At 48.6% G+C, this 21,289-nt stretch overlaps 1 protein-coding gene across 8 annotated transcripts; it reads right to left on the bottom strand.

The window, feature by feature from the left end:
• Window positions 1-1,101: 1,101 nt before the first annotated feature.
• On the bottom strand, window positions 1,102-20,331 carry LOC121300062 (homeodomain-interacting protein kinase 1-like). 8 transcript variants are annotated; one of them, XM_041228434.1, is made up of 18 exons: window positions 19,696-20,331; window positions 14,289-14,992; window positions 13,569-13,942; window positions 12,974-13,097; window positions 12,284-12,403; window positions 11,534-11,620; window positions 11,129-11,313; window positions 10,605-10,761; window positions 10,131-10,353; window positions 9,635-9,753; window positions 8,094-8,228; window positions 6,367-6,465; window positions 4,837-4,994; window positions 3,898-4,071; window positions 3,613-3,798; window positions 2,908-3,125; window positions 2,606-2,745; window positions 1,102-2,255 (listed from the first exon to the last, which is right to left on the bottom strand). In XM_041228434.1, the coding sequence occupies exons 2-18, from the start codon at window positions 14,988-14,990 to the stop codon at window positions 1,791-1,793; spliced, it is 3,666 nt and encodes a 1,221-aa protein (XP_041084368.1). In that variant the 5' UTR covers window positions 14,991-14,992; window positions 19,696-20,331; the 3' UTR covers window positions 1,102-1,790. The 8 variants fall into 8 exon arrangements, with proteins under 8 accessions (XP_041084368.1, XP_041084372.1, XP_041084371.1 ...); XM_041228438.1 differs by having other exon boundaries at window positions 6,367-6,462; XM_041228437.1 differs by lacking the exon at window positions 19,696-20,331 and adding an exon at window positions 19,514-19,670.
• Between the last annotated feature and the right edge of the window lie 958 nt (window positions 20,332-21,289).

The following is a 21,289-nucleotide window of genomic DNA, read 5'->3' as shown; positions in this document are numbered from 1 at the left end:
GAAACCAGACCAACTTAAAAAACGGAACCCTTTCGCTTCTGACACGGGAAAGGAAGTGTTCTTGGGAACGTGCACCAAGCGGTAGGTCTTGGCATCACCTCAGCCCATGCCACACTAATGCATGCTTTATCAGATTACAGGGAATGTGTTATTGAGTGACAAAGCCACCTTTATAAACACATTCTTAGCTAACATTTATAGTGGAATTTCAGATATTGTGCCAAAAAAAATAATAACTACAAATCTTGCATAAATACAATGCAGCTTTAACACTACATTAGCAAAAGAGTGCTCAAGGCTTAGCAAACACCACATAATAAAATTGAAATGAACTAATGAAGCAAAAAACTGAACAAAAACACCATTTACAGCCGGAGTGGCTCCCCGTTTCAGCTGGAACACTGATGGGAACGGCTAAACACCTCAGAATCAGTGGAGGTCATCTAAACAAAAAAGAGATCAAAATAAAACACGGTGCCCTTGAAGCACAAGCATGGGTCTGTACGGAACGACGTGGCTCTTTTAAAAGAAAACGCCAGCGCAGATCGTCACGGCACAGTATGTTCACAGTCCTTCTGCGAGTCAGGTGTGGCACTGGCAGTACTGAAGCTAACTACTCCAGTCGTGAAGAGGCCGATAGCGTCCTGTCGGGTAATTCAGCCTGTCACATACACACACACCCCTGCAGCAGCAACAATAACTCTTCACAGAGGATCGAAGAGCAAACTAAAAACACTGAAACAATCACATGCATTGCTGTACCTGGAGCAGCTGGGCAGCCTGAATTACACTCTGTGTAATGAACGGTGAAGCACATCGACAAACGCATTGCACTAACAATAATAATATCTATCCTGTCAGTTTAGAAAACTCAATTCCAGATTCCTGTTGGCAAAAACTGCAAAGGGGGTTCTTTTTCTCCCCAGCAGTGGGGACTATTGCTTAATTAAAATAGATTAACAGCACAACCTCACTGTCAAACCACAGAGTCTAATACCACTCAAGCAGCACTAGGAACAGGAAGGAGTGAAACAGCCTCCTTACGCCTCTTTTCAAAAGCTTCATTTTTATAGCCTGCAATTGCTTAAAAAAAAAAAAAAATTTGGATTAAAAAGGTACACATTTATAAAAGATTCATTCTAAAATAAAGAGAGAACAGGCTAAATATTCGAGTTAGAATTTAAAAACAAAAATAAAAATTTCTATCCCTGTACTCCCTCACCATCACAGGATTCCACAGCGGGGTGCAGAGGGAGTTTAACAGCCCTGTTACTAAGGAGAGTGTGCACAGTCCCTCTGCTGTGTGAGTAGAGGGGGGAGAATCCATCGCTGTCAGCAGAGGTGACCGATCAAGCCTCGTCTTAGCAGGGCAACCCCCCACATCCTATTCCAAATTGGTGTGTTCCATCTCTCCGTAACAGACAGACTTACATAGAGAGCAGCTGGTCCACCTCACTCTTGCCACCTTATTCTTTAATCCGAAGCAAACAGTCACCAGGATTAGGGGTCTCCTTTTCACAGTCCCCAGTTTTTTCATACAATGGAATTGTCTAGGTGTGTCTCTGGTCTTTATTTAATGACTACTGATTACCCCCTCCCTCCCACCCTGCATTAGAGGCGAGATAAAAATCAAGGACTGCCTTCCTTCCATGCCCATCCAATCCTCCTTCCAGCCAAGGGAACTGGCTCAATTCGGTAGCCTAAGTGTTTGATCTCCATGGTTACGGGTACATGAGGGTCGCCAACTGTCTCACCCAAGACCAGGGGCTCCCTCCACCACCACTCCCCTTTCACAGGTAAGAGAACTTGGTGGGGCTGAGCGGGTAGCCGCTGTAAACAGCAGTGGCTCGGGAGGTGCTGATGTACGGCTGAGCTGCAAACTGGTGCTGGTACTGCGCCGCTGGCATGCTGGCGGCAGCCAGGAGGCCGTGGCCCATGCTGACTGGCACCTGGTGGACCAGGCCGGCAGGGTGGTGAGCGAAGGTGGCAGCGTGGCGTGAGGAGCCCTGCGAGGTGGCCAGCAGGTGTGCCATGGAGGGACCGGGAGCCAGCGTGGCCGAGGGGGCGTAGGTGTAGAGGTGAGGCTGGCTGCTCAGGTGGGAGGCTGCAGCGCTGAAGTGGGGCAGGCTGGAGCTGTGAGGTGGGGTCTGCTGGAGGCAGTACTGCCCCTGGGAGGACAGCGGAGCTGCAATGTACGCCTGCTGCCTGCGGGAGGAGCCGTTTCCAACACGCTCCTGGGACATCTGCGGCTGCACCTGGAATTGGAAATGTCAGAAGCTCATTAAAAAGAAGACGGGAGAGGCATTTGAGTGAGTGATGAGCAAAAGTTTCTCAAAACCAGATCCGAGACGTGCACTGTGAAGCCGGTTGTCAACACTTGGGCGAGACCGCCTTGCTATGGTGGAGTGGATCACAATAAAGCACCTGCAGCCACAGGACTGTCCGAGTCCCGTCCACAGTCACCGACTAGGGGAGCAGCAATCTGTCTAATCACTTTACTACTGTAAATGCACTTGACGGATCTTCACACACCAACAACACATATTTTCCACACTTATTTTCCCTGTGTTCTGTACTGGATAGCCCCACCCCTGCGCTGTGGTACCTGGCTGAGGTTGAGGGGCTGTGTCCCGCTGTGTGCTGCTCGCTGGTGCCGATAGCTGCTGGAGGTCCCTGTTGTGCTGGTCTGCAACATGTTAGTGGATGAGGGATTCTTCCCCTTGCTGTACACGCTGGAAAGATAGCCTGAAAAAGGAAATCAACAATAGCTGGAACGTTTTATAAACCTCTCACCAGTTACAGACAAGTGGTTATTAGCCCTGTTGTAAACTGAACTAACCCTGTTGTAAACTACAACCCGTCAATTTCTCCTCATCAGAAGCTTGACTAACAGGAGATGGCACTGACCTGACACTAGGGCGGCGCTGGTGGCCAGGCCCTCCCCGATCTGGGTCTTGATGGAGGGGACGATGATGGTGCGGGACTGAGCTGGGTTTGCAGAGGCATCTCTGAAGTTGGGCAGGCGCTCCGAGGGGAAGGGGCTGCTGGTGGAGGAGGAGTCCGAGTCGGGGGAGTCGTGCACGGTCACACAGCTGATGACGTTGGGGCGCTGCTTCATAGCAGAGCTGCGAGGAGGAAAGAGCGCGATAGGAACACGCAGGGAAGCTAAATTCATAACCACTTTAAACCTCAAGAAACTGCACTAAGGAAATGCATGCATTACTAAAGCATTTTATCCTGATATCCCCCCTGAACATGATCCCTTTTTCCTGCTCTCCTCACCCACCCCCTTCTCACTCCCAGCTGCCCACATTTCACACATCCATCATGGGAGACATTTACAACCAATTCACAACCGGGAGAGGCTAACGCTTCCTAACCCTCGTAAAATCGATGAACAGTGTTGAGGTCATTCCACAACTACAAAGCCTTGAAAATGCAACAAAACTAATCACTGCCTCTTGCAATTGAAATGTACTGATTGTTCCAACTTTCAGAAACTAACCCCACTGCTCCACTGCAGACAACAGTGTGCCCTGCTCAGGAGGCAACACAGAATGAAGTCAAAGGAAAAGGTCTGAAGAGCAGCCTGTGTGAAAGCCCCAGTCTTACCCGGCCAGGCTGTGCTTGCTGTCATCCTCGTCCTCTGTGTCGCTGCGGATGGTGATAACGCTTACGGCGGGGCTGGGCGTGTCTGGGATGATGATTGGCTGGGAGAGCATGGCGTTGTAGGGCGGTGTGGCCAGCAGGGGGCTGTGCTGCACCAAGGAGGGGACGGGGTCCAGCAAGGTCATGGTCCTTTAAATACAAAGACAAAGCCAACGTTAGAGCTGGATGCACAAGGCCAGCCGAGTGTTTCAAGCCCCTTGATCCCTCTGTGGCGTGGGGACTATTTACCTGCCACGTTCTTCTGCTTGACGAGCTTTGGCCCTCTTCCCCGAAGATCCGCCCTGCTGCGGCCGGACCATGTGAGCCACGCCCACGTTGACAGGCTGCGCTGCCAGGGTCACATGACCAGCTAGCAGAGACGGCTGCTGCATCACGCCACTGTACTGCCCACCATGCGAGCTTCTGAAAGGAAAGGGGAAAGGCATGTCAGCTCCCCCACACTGCTGCTACAGTCCAGCTGCTGAACCTGCTTACTCTCTTCAGAATCAGCTTAACAAGGAACCCTTTCAACGTCTCTGAAGGATAAGCTGTACCAGAGATCAAAGCACTGGGGGAAGGCACGGCTTCTTTAGAAGGGCTGCGGAATATGGATCTGAGCAATAAAAGATTGACTCAATTACACATTACTGATGACTAAAATAAAATAAATACTGCTCTGCATTAACTTGCTCGCTGCAGGAATATATATTTCCCTCCAATACAATTTTGACTCCGGCTCATTAGGTTTCATTATATATATATATATTTTCTTTTCTTTGCAGTTCCGTTCAAGTGAACCAGCTGCCTGTGTTCATCAATGAACCATGACAAATACTTTCATGAGATGAGATTGCGTACAAAGTCAAACAAAATCACTGCCCAGCTACATTACATCCACTAATGTCTTAAATGATGAATAAATGTAATTTGCAGCTGATATGAAGGTTTTTAATAAACTAGTCCATCATTGATGATCTTTGTATTGTATTGCAAATCATACAAAGTGTTCCATCAGGGATCTCTCATCTTCTGCATCCGTGAATCAAAACTGGTTTGGCTTGTGTTGGTTTTAGTCTATTCACTCTACCTGTATAAAGCGTGATTCCTGGAGCAGATGTGTGTGTGTGTGTGTGTGTATAATATATATATATATATATTATATGACCAGCTCGAGTCGAAGCTGCTCACCTCCAGTCGGAGCCCATGCTCTCTGGGAGGACGGAGCCCAGAGAGGACTCTGGGATGACCGCTGCGGCTGGCTGAACGGAGCCGTGGAGGGCCACGCCGGGCAGCTGCTGCCACGTGGAGGGCAGGAGGATCTGCTGGGTCCCCGCGGGCCAGGCCTGCTGCAAAGAGCAAACACACACACACACACACAGGTCAGCACGGCCAGACACGCTGCCACACAGCAGGAGACCAGGCCTCACAATGACAGGGGGAGGAGGGGTGCTGCAGGCTGAGGTGCTGGCATGGACAGCCTCGGGGAGTGGCTCAAATATGGGGAACTGGCTCACTGCACCAATCTAGAGCAAGGTGAATTTGAAGTAGAATGGCAAATCCGAATCATCACTGTGCAGCATTTGTCGTCTTACTTAGCGTTATTAATTTCAAATAGGTGGTTCAGCTCTAATTTTTAAACACTCAGAGCATATACAGAAGTACCAGCAAAGCAGCTTTGTAATATATTCGTAAGCGAGAACGTTTCCTGTATTAGACAGAGGGCGGTCAGCGAGTGCTGCTGTGCTTGGCGAGTTGCACAGGCATTTTCAATTGCCCTGTCTCTGCAAACAGCTAGTGTGCCGGATCTGTTGTTCTTTCTTTATGAACGTACAGTGATGAGAATCAGTGCAGAGGCAAACAGAAATCTTAGCGCTGATCTGAGTGCTGGCTATGGTGCAACTGAAAATCAGGAGACGGGACACAGATATCATTACTCTGTACTCCAATGAGAATGTGAGTTGAGTTGAGTGAGTGTTGAGTGTTTATGTAAAAAAAAACAAAAACAAAGGGAGGGTGAAAACAATGAGGGGATTGAGACAGCGATGGATCCAAGCAGAAACAGTAATGGGAATGGTTTTCTGTCTACGATGGGAAAGCACTGAGTCTTACAATGAAGGTGGAGTGTGTTCTAGCTGCAGGTACGGAACTACTACAAAAGCCTTGGAATGAGGGAGGATTGTAGAACGGGGGGGGGATTCCCCCCCATTGCATAAAAACTACAGTGGAGGTCACAGACATGCCAACACCTTACACTTTCCAGCCATTTTAAAACACGTCAAAACATGCTTGAATTGTAACAGTTTGCTTCTTTTGAGTTTCTCCAAATGCAATAGAACTGACCAAAAAAATGAACAGGTTGCAGAAATGTGAAAAAAGAGAAATGACTTTTTCAATGGACAGCAAACTTTATACCAAATGAGCTTGAATGAGCCTTGATCAGCGTCTTGGATCATTCTCTGGTATCCAGACATTAAGGGCTGGGGTATTCTTTGTGCTCGCCCGGCTGGTTTCACAGACCCCATTAGCACCACTCACTGTTCAGTAAAGTAGTCCATGATTAGAGCTTGTGAAACCAGTCGCAGGAGTAACAGTTCAAGCACACTTGGGTTATGAATACAGATAAAACCGACACAAAATGTGTTAACTACTGGAAAAAGTGAGGCGGTGCAATGTGTGTGAGCCGCACTGTACACAGGCTGTAATCTTTGAATTCCTTACAGCCCCAAAACCCCTCTGGAGGCGGTCCATATCAGCTCTGCAGTGGCCCTCTGGGATCCTGTTACCATAACAACGAGCAGCAAACCCCCGCACGCCCTGCTGCAGAGGGGTACAGGATTGGGGTCAAAGTAAAAACAAACAAACACATGAAACAAAAAAAACAAGAGAGAAACACATTGCAGCATGCCTGTTTCCATAGCCAACACCTGCATTGAGACGAAGGCAAAGGAGAGTAAATAGAGAGTGAGCCGAGAGAGTGTGTGCTCCACACACACACACACACACACACAGGACAAAGACAGAGAGAGAGAGAGAGAGAGAGAGAGAGAGAGAGAGAGAGAGAGAGAGAGACAAGCCGTGCTCGCTTTTCTAAGCCAGGCGCATGCCCTACCCCGTGCCCTAAAAGAAACCTAAAAGACAGGCAACAAGGCTTGTGTTAATGCACAGACGAAGAGCCCAACCGCACCCTCGCCCCAGCCCCAACCTGGAAAAACTGGCAGAGAAACGGTACTACAGCTTGGAGATCCACTCGCTGAAACAAGAGTTCCTCAACTGCACAGGAGAAAAAGAGGGGTTGCAAAATGAAGCCCTGGATGCACCCCCCAACAGCTACGAGAACGTCCTGAAAGATCCGTCTAGCTGGTTTTCTGAGGGCAAGTGAAGACGTGATTCACCGCCTTTAATATCAAAAAAACAAACTCCAAGTGAATAAATTCACAGAACTAAAATTTTTTTTTTTTTTTTTTAATTCCTGTGCTGCATTTACATTGCTTCTTTTCATCAGTTCATTTAAGAGCCCCTAAAATTCACAAACATCCTTCTACTTCAGCTGCCCCTTCACCCTCTAAACAAACCGGGATTACGATGCTTCACACCGAGCTTGCATTAGCACTGTAACTGGGTGCAGGCTGGTTGGGATTGTCCGCGGGGTACAGTTCATGAACGTGCATTCTGAGCAGTCCAGCTCTCCGGCTACCAAACTGCATTCAGAGCTGCCGCTACTCTGCAAGTCTGCGGAAAAACGGGTGTGGAGGAGTGGGGGGGGCGGAATTACAGTAGTGAAGTCCAGTCCCCAGGGGGCCGCTATCACCAAGTTTTAGTTTCAAACCTATATTGATATTTTTTACTGCCTAGAAAAGTTTTTTTTTTTAATTTTTATATTAGGATCAGGGTTTAAACAAGCGACTGAACTGACAGCAGTCTTGAGGACTGAAGACGGGCACGTGTCGGCTCGAGAGAATCGGGGAGAGATTCAGTTAACACAGCGCTGCTGGGGACTGGGCTTTTTCGTTCTTGTTTTATGGTGCTATTCAAAAAGTTTCAAATTGTAGGAGGATGCCAACCAAAACACAGTAGAGTCACACACTCCGGCGATGCTCGAAACGCACGCGCCAGCTAGGAGGTTTGACTGAACTCCACCAAAAGAGCAGATAAGGAGCAGGCAGCTGCAGTGGTTAAGTGAATCTCATCCTTGGTCACCAACACCAGTGTTAGGGGTAGCAGGGAGTGGCGTATGAAGGCAGCAGGCGAAGCACATAGAAAAAGGCTCAACAATTAGCACATGCTTCCATGCCTTCTGCAAATCTAAAAGGACAAAAAAAACCCTAATGAAACAGAAAATGAGTAAGTAAATATAACAGAATAAATGGCGCTACGTCAGGAGTAAGAGCAGTTAGTGCGATCACAGCGAGACGGAGGAGGAGGAAGAAAGGGGGGGTTGATTTTACCAGGACGGTGGCGGTCTGCTCTAGCAGGGCCGGCCTGCCCGCTGTGCAGTTCAGCGTCACGGGGACTGCGTACTGCGGCGCTATCGTGGCAACGTGAGGGTGCAGGGTGGCCACCATCAGAGGAGTACAGGTGCCCTGGAAAGGAGGGTGGTGGGGGTGGGGGGGTTAGTTCTCTTCCATTGTGAAGTGCTGCTCTTCAGTCAGGACTGTCCCCGTAGGGCTGCACAACTCCTTTTAGCACATGTGTTATTACAAACCAGAGCAGCTGGTGTGGAGAAACACTGGGGTGACGACTCACCCCAAGGGGCTACCTGGTGTGGGAGGAACTATAAAAATGGGATGAGGGTGGGCTACAGTGCCCACCTGCAATTTCCAGGTTTAAATATTAACAACATCTTCAACGCAACTGACTTGACCCTAATTTAAGCTTTTACAGTCCAAGTTTGATACTTCTATTAAACATCCTCCTAAAACACACTTCTTAGAATCGGAAGTGCAGAAACAGACGGTACTGCGAGAAACAAAGCCCCCTTAAAAACAAACATTTCATATACCTACTGTACTTCGTGCTAAACTATTCACTCGCTCCACACAGAAAAAGGTGACCTTGGCAATGAGTCACTCCTCCCTCACCCACCCAACACAGAGGACTGAGGAGCTGACAAACACGTCCAGATAGAAAGAGCCTTCTTTGCTGGCTTGCACAGACATCCTCGAGACGCTTTAACTAAGGGGATTGTGTCCTTGACTCTGACAAGCTGAGGCAACAGACTGCAACACTGCCAGACTCCAACACCCTGCCGACAGGATTTTAAAAAGGTGAAAGGAGCTGCTGGAAAGAAACTGAGGGGAAAAAAAAAAAAAAACTCACTCTACTGTACAGACATTACAAAAAGAGCAAGACACTGAACTGGGAGGCTGCGGCAGCAGCTTCGTTACATAGAAACGTGAGGATTTAATCAGCAACATGACAAACTTTACAGCAGATCCCACAGTCAGCCAACAGTGTGTTTCACAGGGGTGCTTAATAAGCCTTCCTTACGCACAGGGGCTGTTCTCCACGCCCATGCTGCACACACGGCTCACTGTCCGGGTTATTCTGAATATAAAGCGAGAACACACACTGTGATTTAGCGTGTGACTCTCTGTATAACGAGGACCAGCTGACTCGGAGGCAAGTCCCTGCAATCACCTCTGAGAACAACTGAGGTCAGTTAAACAAACAAGAGTGAATAAATTCCTGGAAGAAGGAGAAAGCAGATATTTTAAACGTGTCGGTTTCACCATGGAGATAAAGGGCTATTTCCCCTCTCTTCACAGCAGGGAGGCTACAAAGCAGACAGCTGAGTATTTAACCTGGACTTAAAGGGGTGTTCACTGGAGTGCTGGTTTCACAGGGATACAGGTGAATCCTCGATTTAAAAGGGCTGGCAGGGAGAGGGCTGGTCTGCTTTTAAGCAGCAGGGGTTTCTCCAGGCTGGCTGTGGAGGGAATCTGCTTGGACTGAAGTGGTGAGAACGAGCTCTAACAGTGCATCTTACCTGTGTGAGCACCCCGGGCTGGAGCTGCAGAGACTGGCCAGACTGGGTCTGAGGAACCAGGGGCACAGCGTTGTCCATCCTCACTGGGAAACCAGAATGCTTAGCTGAAGCCTGGAGTCCTGCCGAGAACAATATACACATGCTGTGATTTATATTGAAGGCAGGACCGTGTTAGCTGTGTGCATGATGGGCTTTACAGTTACAGCATGTGCTTTGCATTCACTGGCTCATTGTCAATCCTTAGCCTAGGCTGCCCTCTAGTAGTTTCACTGGGGATTGTTCTGAATAATCTACTGCATGACAGACTGAAGCAGACATTCCCATTCCATTTCCACAATGACTGGAATGCTTATTCCCGAATAAAAACGGGGGTTCTCATACCAGACGATTAATAGAGCCCTTTGTGTAGCAAGGTAATGAAAACATGCAACAGTGCAGGACTCTTCAATGCCTTTTAACCCGGTAATAGTGAGGCAGCCCGAGAGGCAGCCCTTACCCTGGAAGGCTGGGGGGCAGACAATGAGTGTCTGCTGGAAGGGCTCTGGCTGGGCGCAGAGCTGGGGGGGGCCAGCCTGCAGAGGCATGCCCTGCTGGGCGATGCCCGGGATGTTTACTGTAGCTGGTGGGTACAGAGTGGGCTGGTAGTTCAGCAGCGACATGTCAGCATTGGCCAGTGAGAGAGAGGGGGCTCCCGACGAGCCAGACACCAGGGACCCCACCTGAAGAAAGACATAACAGAGCTGTACTATACATACTGCAATACAATGCACCGCGTAGCACTGCGGGCGCCGTGCTTCAATCACCCTGCCTCAGACCCCACCTTAACATTCACTGTGCCATGCACACAACTGCTCAGACAAGCACAAAACCCATTTGTGGCAGAATTTGAAAGCCTCGGGGAGGCTGGTGCGTTATTAACCCCTCGTCCGGGGGAAGGCGACGCAGGGGCGGGCTGCTCAGGCTGCAGTACCTGGCTGTGCTGCACCGTGTTCAGCAGGTTGCTGAATGTTACTGTGAGGTTGGTTCCTGAGCTGGGCGTGGTGTGAGTGGTGAACGGGCTCTTCCCGCTGTCGTACACGCTGCCCCGCCACTTGCAGATCTCCATGTTCTGAAAGCACGACTTGACACTGAAACAACAGAGGGAGCAGAAACACTTTGCATCGAGGGGGAAGAAAACAGGGCAGCTACTGTAGCAGTGCAGGCTCCAAAAAGCTTTGCTGTAAATAGGTCCCAGTTTGAAAAAGCATTTACCAACAGGCAATCTGCACTTGCAATTCATAAATTTAAAAGCTGTAAGGAAGTGATGGAGGACTTCTAAGGGGCTTACTTTAAAATGAACATTCTAGTACTGTAATATATTCTAAACAGATCACGTTTCATTTTTGAAAAGCATAACCACGTTTTATAAAAGTGAATAAAACAACTGGCAATGTAACATCAATAGGGCTATCCTGTTAGGAATATCTGGCCTACAGAAGGCAATGCTCTTCTTACTGGGAGCTGTGGGGGAAGTCGAGCAGGTGAGTCATGATGACGAAGGGGTGGTTCAGGGTCTTCAGGGGCGTGATCCTTTTATCAGCGTCTATCGTCAGCATCTTCTTCAGCAAATCAATGAACTCCCTCCGGTCTGCCTTCTCGGCCAACATATCAGTGCCTTCTAAATCAGTGGGCATGTTCACCTGCACACAACAAGCAAGGAGGTGAACAGATTCAACACGTTTAAAAAGGTGCTAATGGTATCCATGCAGGTTCCTTTGGGTAATACAAATACTAGAGGCAGGTTACATCATCTCTCAGCTTCCCGAACTCCTAAACTGACCACTGGAGGAAAATCAGGACCTCTCTGAAAGAGACTGAAGAACAGCTTGTGTCTTATTGCAATTCAGAATGTGTCATTACCTGCACCATATCATCCAGACAATTGAAAATGTACTTCCGCGCTTCCTTCGACTTGATACCCATCTCCCCTTCGTGCTCAGCTGGAGTCTGAAGACAGGAGAAAGGGGAGTGCATGTTACTGTATAACCCTACCGCTGCTGCAACTCGGAGCAGCTGCTGGGTCATTCCATATAACCCTACCGCTGCCGAGCAGCTGCTGGGTGCTGCTGCAACTCGGAGCAGCTGCTGGGTCGTTCCATAACCCTACCACTGCTGCAATGAGCAGCTGCTGGGTCGTTCCATATAACCCTACCACTGCTGCAACTCTGAGCAGCTGCTGGGTCGTTCCATATAACCCTACCACTGCTGCAACTCTGCTGCTGGGTCTCCATATAACCCTAACTGCTGCAACTCTGAGCAGCTGCTGGGTCGTTCCATATAACCCTACCACTGCTGCAACTCTGAGCAGCTGCTGGGTCGTTCCATATAACCCTACCGCTGCTGCAACTCGGAGCAGCTGCTGGGTCGTTCCATATAACCCTACCACTGCTGCAACTCTGAGCAGCTGCTGGGTCGTTCCAGCTCAAGCAGGGTTACTCAACCTCATGTCAATTAATACAAAATACTTTAAAATATTAATGTTACTCATCTAGGCTACAATCCCTCCTCACACGGAAGAAATGAGGTCATGGCAATACAAGACAGGATCACAAGAGCACCTCAGTCTGCCCCTGTCCTCTCTACAGGGGACTCTCAGTATCTCAAGCTCACCTTCAGTCTCCAGAGCGGGTAGCTCGAGCCGGTGTCTCTGTTGAAGAAGCGGCTGGTTTTGGTCCCTGCGCTGAGCAGATACTCTGCCGGCAGCCCCTGAGTTTGTGAGATATAGCGAATCTGAAAGGATAGGAAAGATTACAGGGTGCCAATACTGGGACAATACATTGCTGTATTCTGGGGGAAAGAATTCAGACCATTTAGCCCGTTGGTATATTTCAGTATCAGCCACTTGGCACAAGAAAAGCCTCAATTAAGACACATTGATTCCTCCCTTGCTCAAAACCGGGTGGTTTGCAAAAGCAGTAATCTAGTGGCTCCATTTCCTACATGAATGGCCCCAGAGCTGGCTCCGCCCAGTATCTCGTGACACAGTGGAGGCTGCTGATAAGCTAGTGCTGCCCTTAAACTGACCTCGGATTCTCTGAATATTTTCACAGACACACACACACACGCCCACCCACAGAGAACACAGCATTTCTGTGACCTGCCACTTTGCTTCACTAAGAGGACACAGAGGCACTGAACTCAACACCACCTCTCCCCAGACCCTATTATCAAAGGTGGAACAGCATTGCTGACTCACTCACGGCTTCATTCCTTGCAAATATAAAGCTTCCTTCACCAGCGGAATATTCCTGCTAATGATGAACAGAAGCAGGCAGGTATGGACAGGTATCTGGTACTGACCTGGTCGTACTCTGAAGCACCAGGGTACAGGGGCCACCCCAAGAACAGCTCTGCGATGACACAGCCCAGCGACCACATGTCAATTGCCTCACAGAAAGGGAGCCCCAGAATAATCTCCGGCGCTCTAGAGAGACAAGCAAAACACATTACATTACTGAATAACTTAGACACAACAAAGCTGAACTAATATCTGATACTACTACACGAGAAAAAGAAGACCGAAAATAAACAGAGTTAATGCAAAAGGAAGTTACCCTGGAATGGGTCCGTTCTTTTTTCCTTTTGCCGTTACAATTATGCAAGGCCGTTAGTTAGGACAGTTATATAACCAGTGAACCCTGTCCAGGCCAGCACAGACCAGTCAGCCTCTCGCTGCCAGACGTGTGACTCTCTATCTGTGTCAGCTGTCGTTAATCGCCGTCATTTACAATGCGAAACAACAAGACACAACAAGACCTTCGGAAAGACAATCTGCGATGCTTAAACGCGTTACTTCACGTGTACTCGCAACCTCTTCCAGAGCTCTCTGGTTGTTGGCATGACTCTTTTAGCCAACCAGGCCGGGCAGCTCTGGTACGGGCAACAGGAGTCTCACCGGTAGTAGCGGGACTGCAGGTAGGTGGAGCAGACTGCCTTGGAGACGTGGCTGGCCGAGCCGAAGTCAATGACCTTGACCCGGTAGGGCTGTCTCTGAGGGTCCACCAGCATGATGTTCTCCGGCTTGAGGTCGGCGTGGATCAGCCCCAGGCTCTTGAGCTTCATCAGGGCCGTGCCCACCTGCTGCAGGATGGGCCGGATGGACTGCAGCGGCAGCGGGCTGAACTTGCTCTGCTTCAGGAAGTCGTACAGGTTCTGCTCCAGCATCTCGAACACCAGGCACGTGTGGTTCTTGTGCTGGAAGCACTCGTAGGAGCGCACGAAGTTGAACTCATCAGCGTTCTCAGAGCTCAGACGGCTCAGGATGCTCACCTACAAGAGAGGAGTACAGGGTTACAGGAGTCTGAGCAAAACCACTTGTTTAGCTGAGCTCCACGTATTTATGCATAGTGAAGATATCGCTGTTATTAGAAGAATCTTCGTATCAAGGTTTTCTTTGTGTTCCATTCACAAAAAAGAAAGCAAGCTCTAAAAGAATAAAGAACAATGCTGATAAGGCAAGTCCCCTCACTGAAGGGGAGGTTTACACATGAACTAGAACACTGCTATGCATTGCTTGCTGGTTGATCAAAGACAAATGCAGTGGTTCAAACTCCAAACCTCAACCCCCCTGCCCCGTGTCACTTGAACTGGCTGCTGTGTAGTGTGAAGGGCTCACCTCTATCTGGCCCTGCCGTGCATAGGAAGGGTGGTTCTTCAGGATCTTAATGGCCACAATCTCATTGGTTCCTCTCTTCCAGCACTTGGCCACCTGCCCAAACGTTCCCCTGCCCAGGAACTCGAGCACCTCGTAGCTGTTGGTCACGGAGCACAGGATCTCGTGCTGCACCAGCTGGTAGTCTCCCTCGCTATTGGAGCTGCTGCTCTTGGTGGTGGAGGTGGAATGGGTGATTGTCTGGGTGGTGGTCACCGCGCCCATCCCTGTCCTATTGGGCTGCATGGGGGCCGGCCGCTCCTCCAGGATCTGCACGCTGCCGCTGCTGTCCACCTCCTCGCTCTTGCGCTTCAGCCCATACTTCTGGTAGGGGTCCAGGAGGGCCAGGTCGGAGGCGCGGCGGCTCATCGGACCTGGCAGGCTGCCGGTGCTGTCCGCCGCTCGCACCACGATGTGGGTCCGGGAGCCGCCGGCAGGGGGCAGGAGCAGGCCGGCCGTGCCGTAGGCAGCTGGGTTGAAGCTGGCGGCTTGGCTGGCAGTAGAGGAGGAGTGGCTGGCCTGGCTGCTGCTGGGCTGGTAGTACTTGCTCTCCCCTGCCTGTCCCGTCACATCCCAGGCACAGCTCTCCACTTTCAGCTTCTTCACGCGGCAGAAGGCACTCGATGACACGGATGGAGGGGAGAACACCTGCAACTGGGAGGCCATACCTACGGGACAAGCAAAACAAGAGCTGAAGCAGTGTAATGAACACTGTACTTTACCTACTAGGGATGCGCTCTGCATATGGTAGAGCACACACATTGAAGGGAGATACTGTTTTAATGAATAGTGATTACAGATCAGTGCATCGGTTACTGTAAGATGTACTTTTCATCACTTTAGTATTTTAATTATCATTTTAACTCTTTCTTGCTGAAAACCAAACTTTTTGAACGCACGTATTGTGCTTAGAACGTTCCCGTTTTACAGACAGGCTGGAGGCTATTGATGTTGTGCTATGGTTCATAACCTAGCTCCATGTTTTATGCATAGTTAAGATATCGCTGTATTGGAAGGATCTTTGTAAAGGCTTTCTTTGTATTTCTTTACACTGGGTTCAAACAACATGCTTATTGCTGGTTGCACGCCTCACTGCAAAACACCACCACCTGCATTTCAATGGGCTGTAGAAATCTCTGGAAGTCCTCTGAACGGTTTTTACAATCACTGACGAGTGTGGCGCTCACCATCACACGCCCCTGCAAGAACCGAACATCAACATTCTCTAAAACGCTGCAAAACTGAAACCCTTGCAGTCAGTAACCATCATCTACAAATATTCTTCCAAGGATCTAGGATTTATACAGAGCTTTTACCACCTTCAACTTGCTTTGAACACAAACTCATCTTCCTGCCTCGACCTGCTTCCAGATCGTCCGGGCAGTAACGCATTATTATCAAGCCCCGTGATGCACCAATGATTTGTCTTCAGGGCAGCTGGATGACGCACACTGCGCTCTGGCACCTCCCATTGGTTCCAAGCTGATGAGGAGCTGCTACAGTTAATTTGGAGGGGATCAGCTATGCTGAAGCTCAGCAGAAATTAAAACAGGGTCTTTTAAAGGGAGTGGAGTTTGTCCTCAAGCCTGCCAGAGGGGAACGTGACCTGCCAGTCATGGAAACAATACTCGAAGCAAAAAACAGGTTTGACTCAGCGAAGACACGCTTACTTATTACAGCCCTCACAGGACGGATTGATTTATCATGCAAATAGATACCCTTGTATGTATCCTGCGAGCGTACTCCCTGTGACAAACGCAAGACAACAGATCAGACAGGCTGTGATAGAGGGCTAATAGCAGGCACTCCATTGACAGGTTCCAACACTGCACACCTTCACAAGGAGCAGATGACCCCTGTACCGCTGATAAAAACAACAACAAACCAAACGTTTGTTTCCAGCCTGGTGCGCAAATGCTTTTATTAATCAGATCACCCTGTATATAGCACTGATGCTTTCCCCTTCATGCACACCTTGTTATATAGAGATATAAAAAAAACAGGTGTTACAATGCAGCCAGGATCGCTCTTCCGTTTGCAAGTAAAAGCAAGCCCTATTAATAACCTGTTCCACACCGCAGTGAAGACAATGAAAGAACTTTGTAGAAACGCATTTCCTTTGGGATGGGTGGGGCAGTGATCCAGCCACAGGGGTCTCAAACTCCCAATCTCTTTCTCTAAATTTTATCCTGCACCTCTTTTTTTTTTCTTGGACAAACTAAGCGCTAAAGCTTTTCAAACTAAAATGAATTAACACCCAATAACATTTACTGTGCAAGAAGTCGTTGCACACACTACAATGAATGTCATGTGGGTTCGGCTGTCATGCAAGACAGACCAAGCTACTCAAGACAGATGAGATCAAGTAATGCATGACTTGGGCTGTAGGGTATGGTACAAACACCACTTATGTGTTATTTATTTCCCTAGCAACCGCTACTTACCAGACAGGACTGAGTGAGCACACCAATTTCAAATCCTCTTTAACCCCTGCTCTCAAAATACACACAAAACATACAGACTGTGCAAACAATGAACTGCCGGAGCAGCAGGGAGAGGGCGTGTAGAGCTCAAAGGGACGGCTGGCAAGCAAGCAAGCCAATTCACTTGAACACAGGGGCTGTACACCACACTCAGAAACAGCAGGAAGGAGAGCTGATCGAACTAGAGGCAGCCCCATTTCACAAACTACTAAAAGCAAGCACCTTACCAAGCGCACCGGTGAACTGTGCGGGACATTTATTACAACACTAACACAGAGCTGTGGAGTCTCGCTCACAATCAAGCACAGACCCCTGGTATCTCCACCAGCCTGCACCTCTCTTAAGAGCCCCTTCCATCACTGCATGTGAAACTGCTCCCTGGTAAGTTTCCGATCTTTTCCCCAAAAGTCATAGCAAGACTTCTCACACCCCATGCAGTTCTTCTAAACAATGTCTTTTTTTTTTTTTTTCTTGTGACTTGCTTAATCTTCTCTGCTCACTACTTCTTGACAGTGTTGCGCAGAATCAGTTCAAGTCCAAACCTGCTTAACTGACGTGTCTAAATAAACGATGCGCTCCAGTCTGGAACTGCAGCTGCGTGGGAAGAGAAAAGCTGGGATGACTTTTATTTGCACTTAAGTGCAAGGAATGTGACCTTTAATCGCTGCGACCGATTTCAGCAAAGAAAGCAGCAGAGCGTCATCTTCTAACAGCTCTAGGAAGCACAGCCCTGCTAGTAAACTGGAAACAGCACCAGATGAAGATAACTCCACTCTAGGCCCAGCTACAGTAATTAAAACGCCTCTCCTTCAAAAAAGAGTTCTCCAGCCTGTTTTCACTTCACTGCAGGTTTCTATGGCTATTATCATAGTTCATGCATGAACAGCGTCTGACTTGCAACAAAACCAAAACTGACTTTTAACCCAACCTTGTAATTGTTTTTTTTTCCACTTCAATGAGATTGAATGCTTACTGCAGTGTGGGAACAAACAGACCTGGAAACAAGGGTCATATTTCAGAGATTTACGGAGCTCCTGCACCGCTGCGAAGTTTAATAGGAATGTTACAAACGCACCGACAGGAAGCCTATACCGGCTCTGTGGATCCCACTGGTATCAGCGCAATGCTAATTCCAAAAACTGGCACACCAAACATGTACGCGTTGAGTTCCAAGCAGTCTACAAGAACATCCTGCATGCAAAGGGGTTCCCATATTAGAAACTTCACCATCATGCCACTACAGGCCCCATAACAATGGGCTGCAATCGTGACAATACAGCCAGTAACACACGTGTGCACAAATATCAACCCTTAACACTGAAGACTAATGCAATCGATTAGACTCCACTAGCCATAGTCAGCGTTTACCCTGTAAAGAAAGTTGTCACAGCATCTACCGAGTGCCGTTAATCTTAACCAGAAAGATACATTCTCATCCTTGCAAAAGACAGGCAAGGGCATGCATGGAGGAAACAGTCTTGTTTGAAATTCCCTGGTTTGTGTGTGTGTGTGTGTGTGTGTGTGTGTGTTCAGTTTTAAAGCGATATTTGAGGTATGGAGCCGAGTAAATCGTGCATTACGCGCAATTCTTACCAAGATCCGTTTGCTACGAAGCGGTGCAGATTTAACTTCACTTTAAGTAAATATATAAATACTGATTTACCGATATGGACTGCATCTTACTTCCAGAGAGTTTCTCGCGTCTTTCTACTCACTCGGGTATTAATTCCATTGCAAAGTGGGGCTCCTGTCCTGTGCACGTCTGGAGAAAGGCACTCCTCCTAACCACTGAGGAAGCAGTGTGCAAACACCCCAGCGTCACGTGCTTCCGATTAAACTCGCTCTCGAGTATTGAGGGGAGGGGGACGGGGGGGGTGCTAGTTTTCAGTTGGTTTTACGGTGTGATAATCTCCTGGTACCACCTCGGTGTGTCAGCCTCCTGCTGACTAATGCAAATTCGGAATTAAAAGCGCTGCGTGCATATGCAGATGTCTTGCACGATGCCAGTCATTTGTGTGCACAGACCTAGAGGAAAAACAATTGAACCTGCAATTATCCTTCAGGAAACTGCGACGAGCAGCGAACTGAAAGACGTCACGCTTTCTGAACTCGGGAAACCCCATGGTTTGGGAGGGTATTTTTCACAGAACCCCGTGTTCTTGCAGAGTTAAATACATCCTCTCTCTCTTCACCACGCACAGAAGTGCAATACTTGGTTGTGACCGCAGGGCTAGATGAGCCTGTATTTGCACTAGCACGTACTGTGCACAAAACGACGTTAACTCAATGATGCTCGGGAATAAAATTGCTCCCCGTGCCATAAAGGGTTACAAAATCTGCCGGACAGTGCAGGGACTGCTGGCAACGGGGCGATTGTGCAACCCAGTGAGGGAAAAACAAAGTCACAACGCATCAAATCCAAGTGATCACACTTCTGATCTGAAACGGAACAACCACCTAACTTCAGCCTTCGTACCTACAGCACACAGCTGTATCTATGTGCGCACACACACACACACACACAGAGCAATCCCCTAATCCGATTCTAGATATATTCAATTGAACAGACAGGTAAGACTGGTGTATGTAGATTTTCAAATATATTCCCCAAGTGCGTAATCACGTTTTTATTCACAAATGTTGCTAAACACTGTGTACGGTACATTACTGTATACATATTATTACACCCTACCAAAACAAGCTCACCTCAGATAAACTCGTTTCTCGTCCAGGCGGCTGTATTGTAATTTTAAGGCCGTGTTGTTTCGTGCCACATTTCTGATCATCGATCCGTCTTTTTAATTGCTGATCCAGACGCTGTTTATAATGCCAGGGTCGCATTCAGCAGCTCATACAAAAACACAACCGGATCTGTTCTTATAACTCACCGATTTCACTGCTCAGCTCCGGGTCGTGTCTGCAGCTCCGGCTTCAGCACGGAGCATCCTCCCCAGCGCCTCCCGATGAGAGCAGGACCCCAGCCTGCCTTCGCAAAAACGGGAAAGCACTGTCCGACCCTCGGCGGATTACACGGGCCAATTCTCAATCAAAACAGACAATCAAACCGCCCCAGAACAGTACCCCCAGTGATTGTACAAACAGCGCTACCGCACCCCTGCAAAATGACCCGTGTAGATGCCTGGTTTGGGATTTAAAATATATATCTATATACAGCTTGCAAGTGGCAAACGGGCTCAGCAGGTCTGGGACCGAGCCTCGGCTCTGGAGGTTAACTCGAGTCCGGGGACTGAGCAGCTGCGGCTTCACAGCTCCAGGCCGCCGGTTTATTTTTGGCTTTTCCCCAGACAGCTCAACCCGAGCGGAAACCCGCGGAGGTGTCCGCCGCGAAGGGCCCGGCCGGGCTGGTTCTGTGAAGTGGGTTTGGACCTCGCTGTTCCGGACACAGGTTCGGGCTCCTCCGCTCGCCGACACGCAGGGACGCGAGTCGCTGCCAGAGCCATCGAGCGCGCACGGCGTGCCTGCTCCACAGCGGTGACCTCATAGCAATCATCACGCAATATGACAAAAACACACACCTGCGAGTTTACAGCCTGGACTGCGCCCCTTCGAGGAGAACTGTGCACAGGGCTTACCTAATTACCTAATTAACATGAATGACATTCAGATATGACGTGTACACCACCCGTGATGATGTCATACACCCGCCTGGAGTGTGTTGGTAGCGATGGAAATGACATCACACACACATATATATATATTAGCTCAAAGAGCCAGCTGCCCAACGCGTTTCGATGTTGTATAGAGCTTTCTCAAAGGGAAAAAAAGGTTTAAAAGATTAAAACATCATTTATTTTCAAGATGTTTCAGGCAAGAGCTCTTCTTCAGCTGTTTAAAAAGAAACAGTCCCCCCCCCCCGATGTTTCGGAGGCTTTTAAAACCCCTCATCTGACTGCGTTTACTTTTGGTATCAAGAGGCTGTGCTGTGTCCCTGCAATGAAACCAACAATAAAATATGCAGGGGCGGTTTTATTTTGCACTGGGGGAGTTATTAAACACACACGGCAGGATTTCAATTCAGGAAGAAAAAAATAAAAATAAAAACCCCGACCTTGGCCCCCATCCAGTTCCCATTCAGATTTGTCTGGAATCGTGTCGTGCCAGCGGAACACACTGTGAACGGAAAAGATATTTCTGGATGGAAACATTGCTGTCTCTTGTGTGGATAAGGAACGGAATGTGCTTGTAATGCTCTTAAGGCAAAATAGCCGTCATATTGAACACTTACAGAAACCAACGAACCTAAAGCAAAAACGAACACCGAGACACAAACCGAAAGCAGCTTCAAATCTGAATTGCTTTTATTTTGAAATTTCCCTTACTGGCACAGTGGCTGGTCGAGAGCAAATCTGATACAATGAGAATGCCATACCTGCAGCATTACAGCTGCACATCAAGACCACACTGAATTCATAAAATCGAGCACAAATTCATTGTATTATATAAATTATATAATCTGATATA

Source organism: Polyodon spathula, chromosome 25 (assembly GCF_017654505.1).
Source record: "Polyodon spathula isolate WHYD16114869_AA chromosome 25, ASM1765450v1, whole genome shotgun sequence".
In the NCBI taxonomy this organism is placed as follows: domain Eukaryota; kingdom Metazoa; phylum Chordata; class Actinopteri; order Acipenseriformes; family Polyodontidae; genus Polyodon; species Polyodon spathula.
This window is presented reverse-complemented; position numbering and strand designations above follow the sequence as displayed.

What these genes read in the sequence shown, in the direction of transcription:
- LOC121300062 (XM_041228434.1), bottom strand. Translation starts at nt 14,990, where the DNA reads ATGGCCTCCCAGTTGCAGGTGTTCTCCCCTCCATCCGTGTCATCGAGT. An exon ending in CTGCAGTCCCGCTACTACCG is followed by an intron (nt 13,098 to 13,568) that starts GTGAGACTCCTG and finishes TTGTCTCTCTAG; the next exon opens with AGCGCCGGAGATTATTCTGG. An exon ending in AGCCCCTCAACCTCAGCCAG is followed by an intron (nt 2,256 to 2,605) that starts GTACCACAGCGC and finishes TTCCAATTCCAG; the next exon opens with GTGCAGCCGCAGATGTCCCA.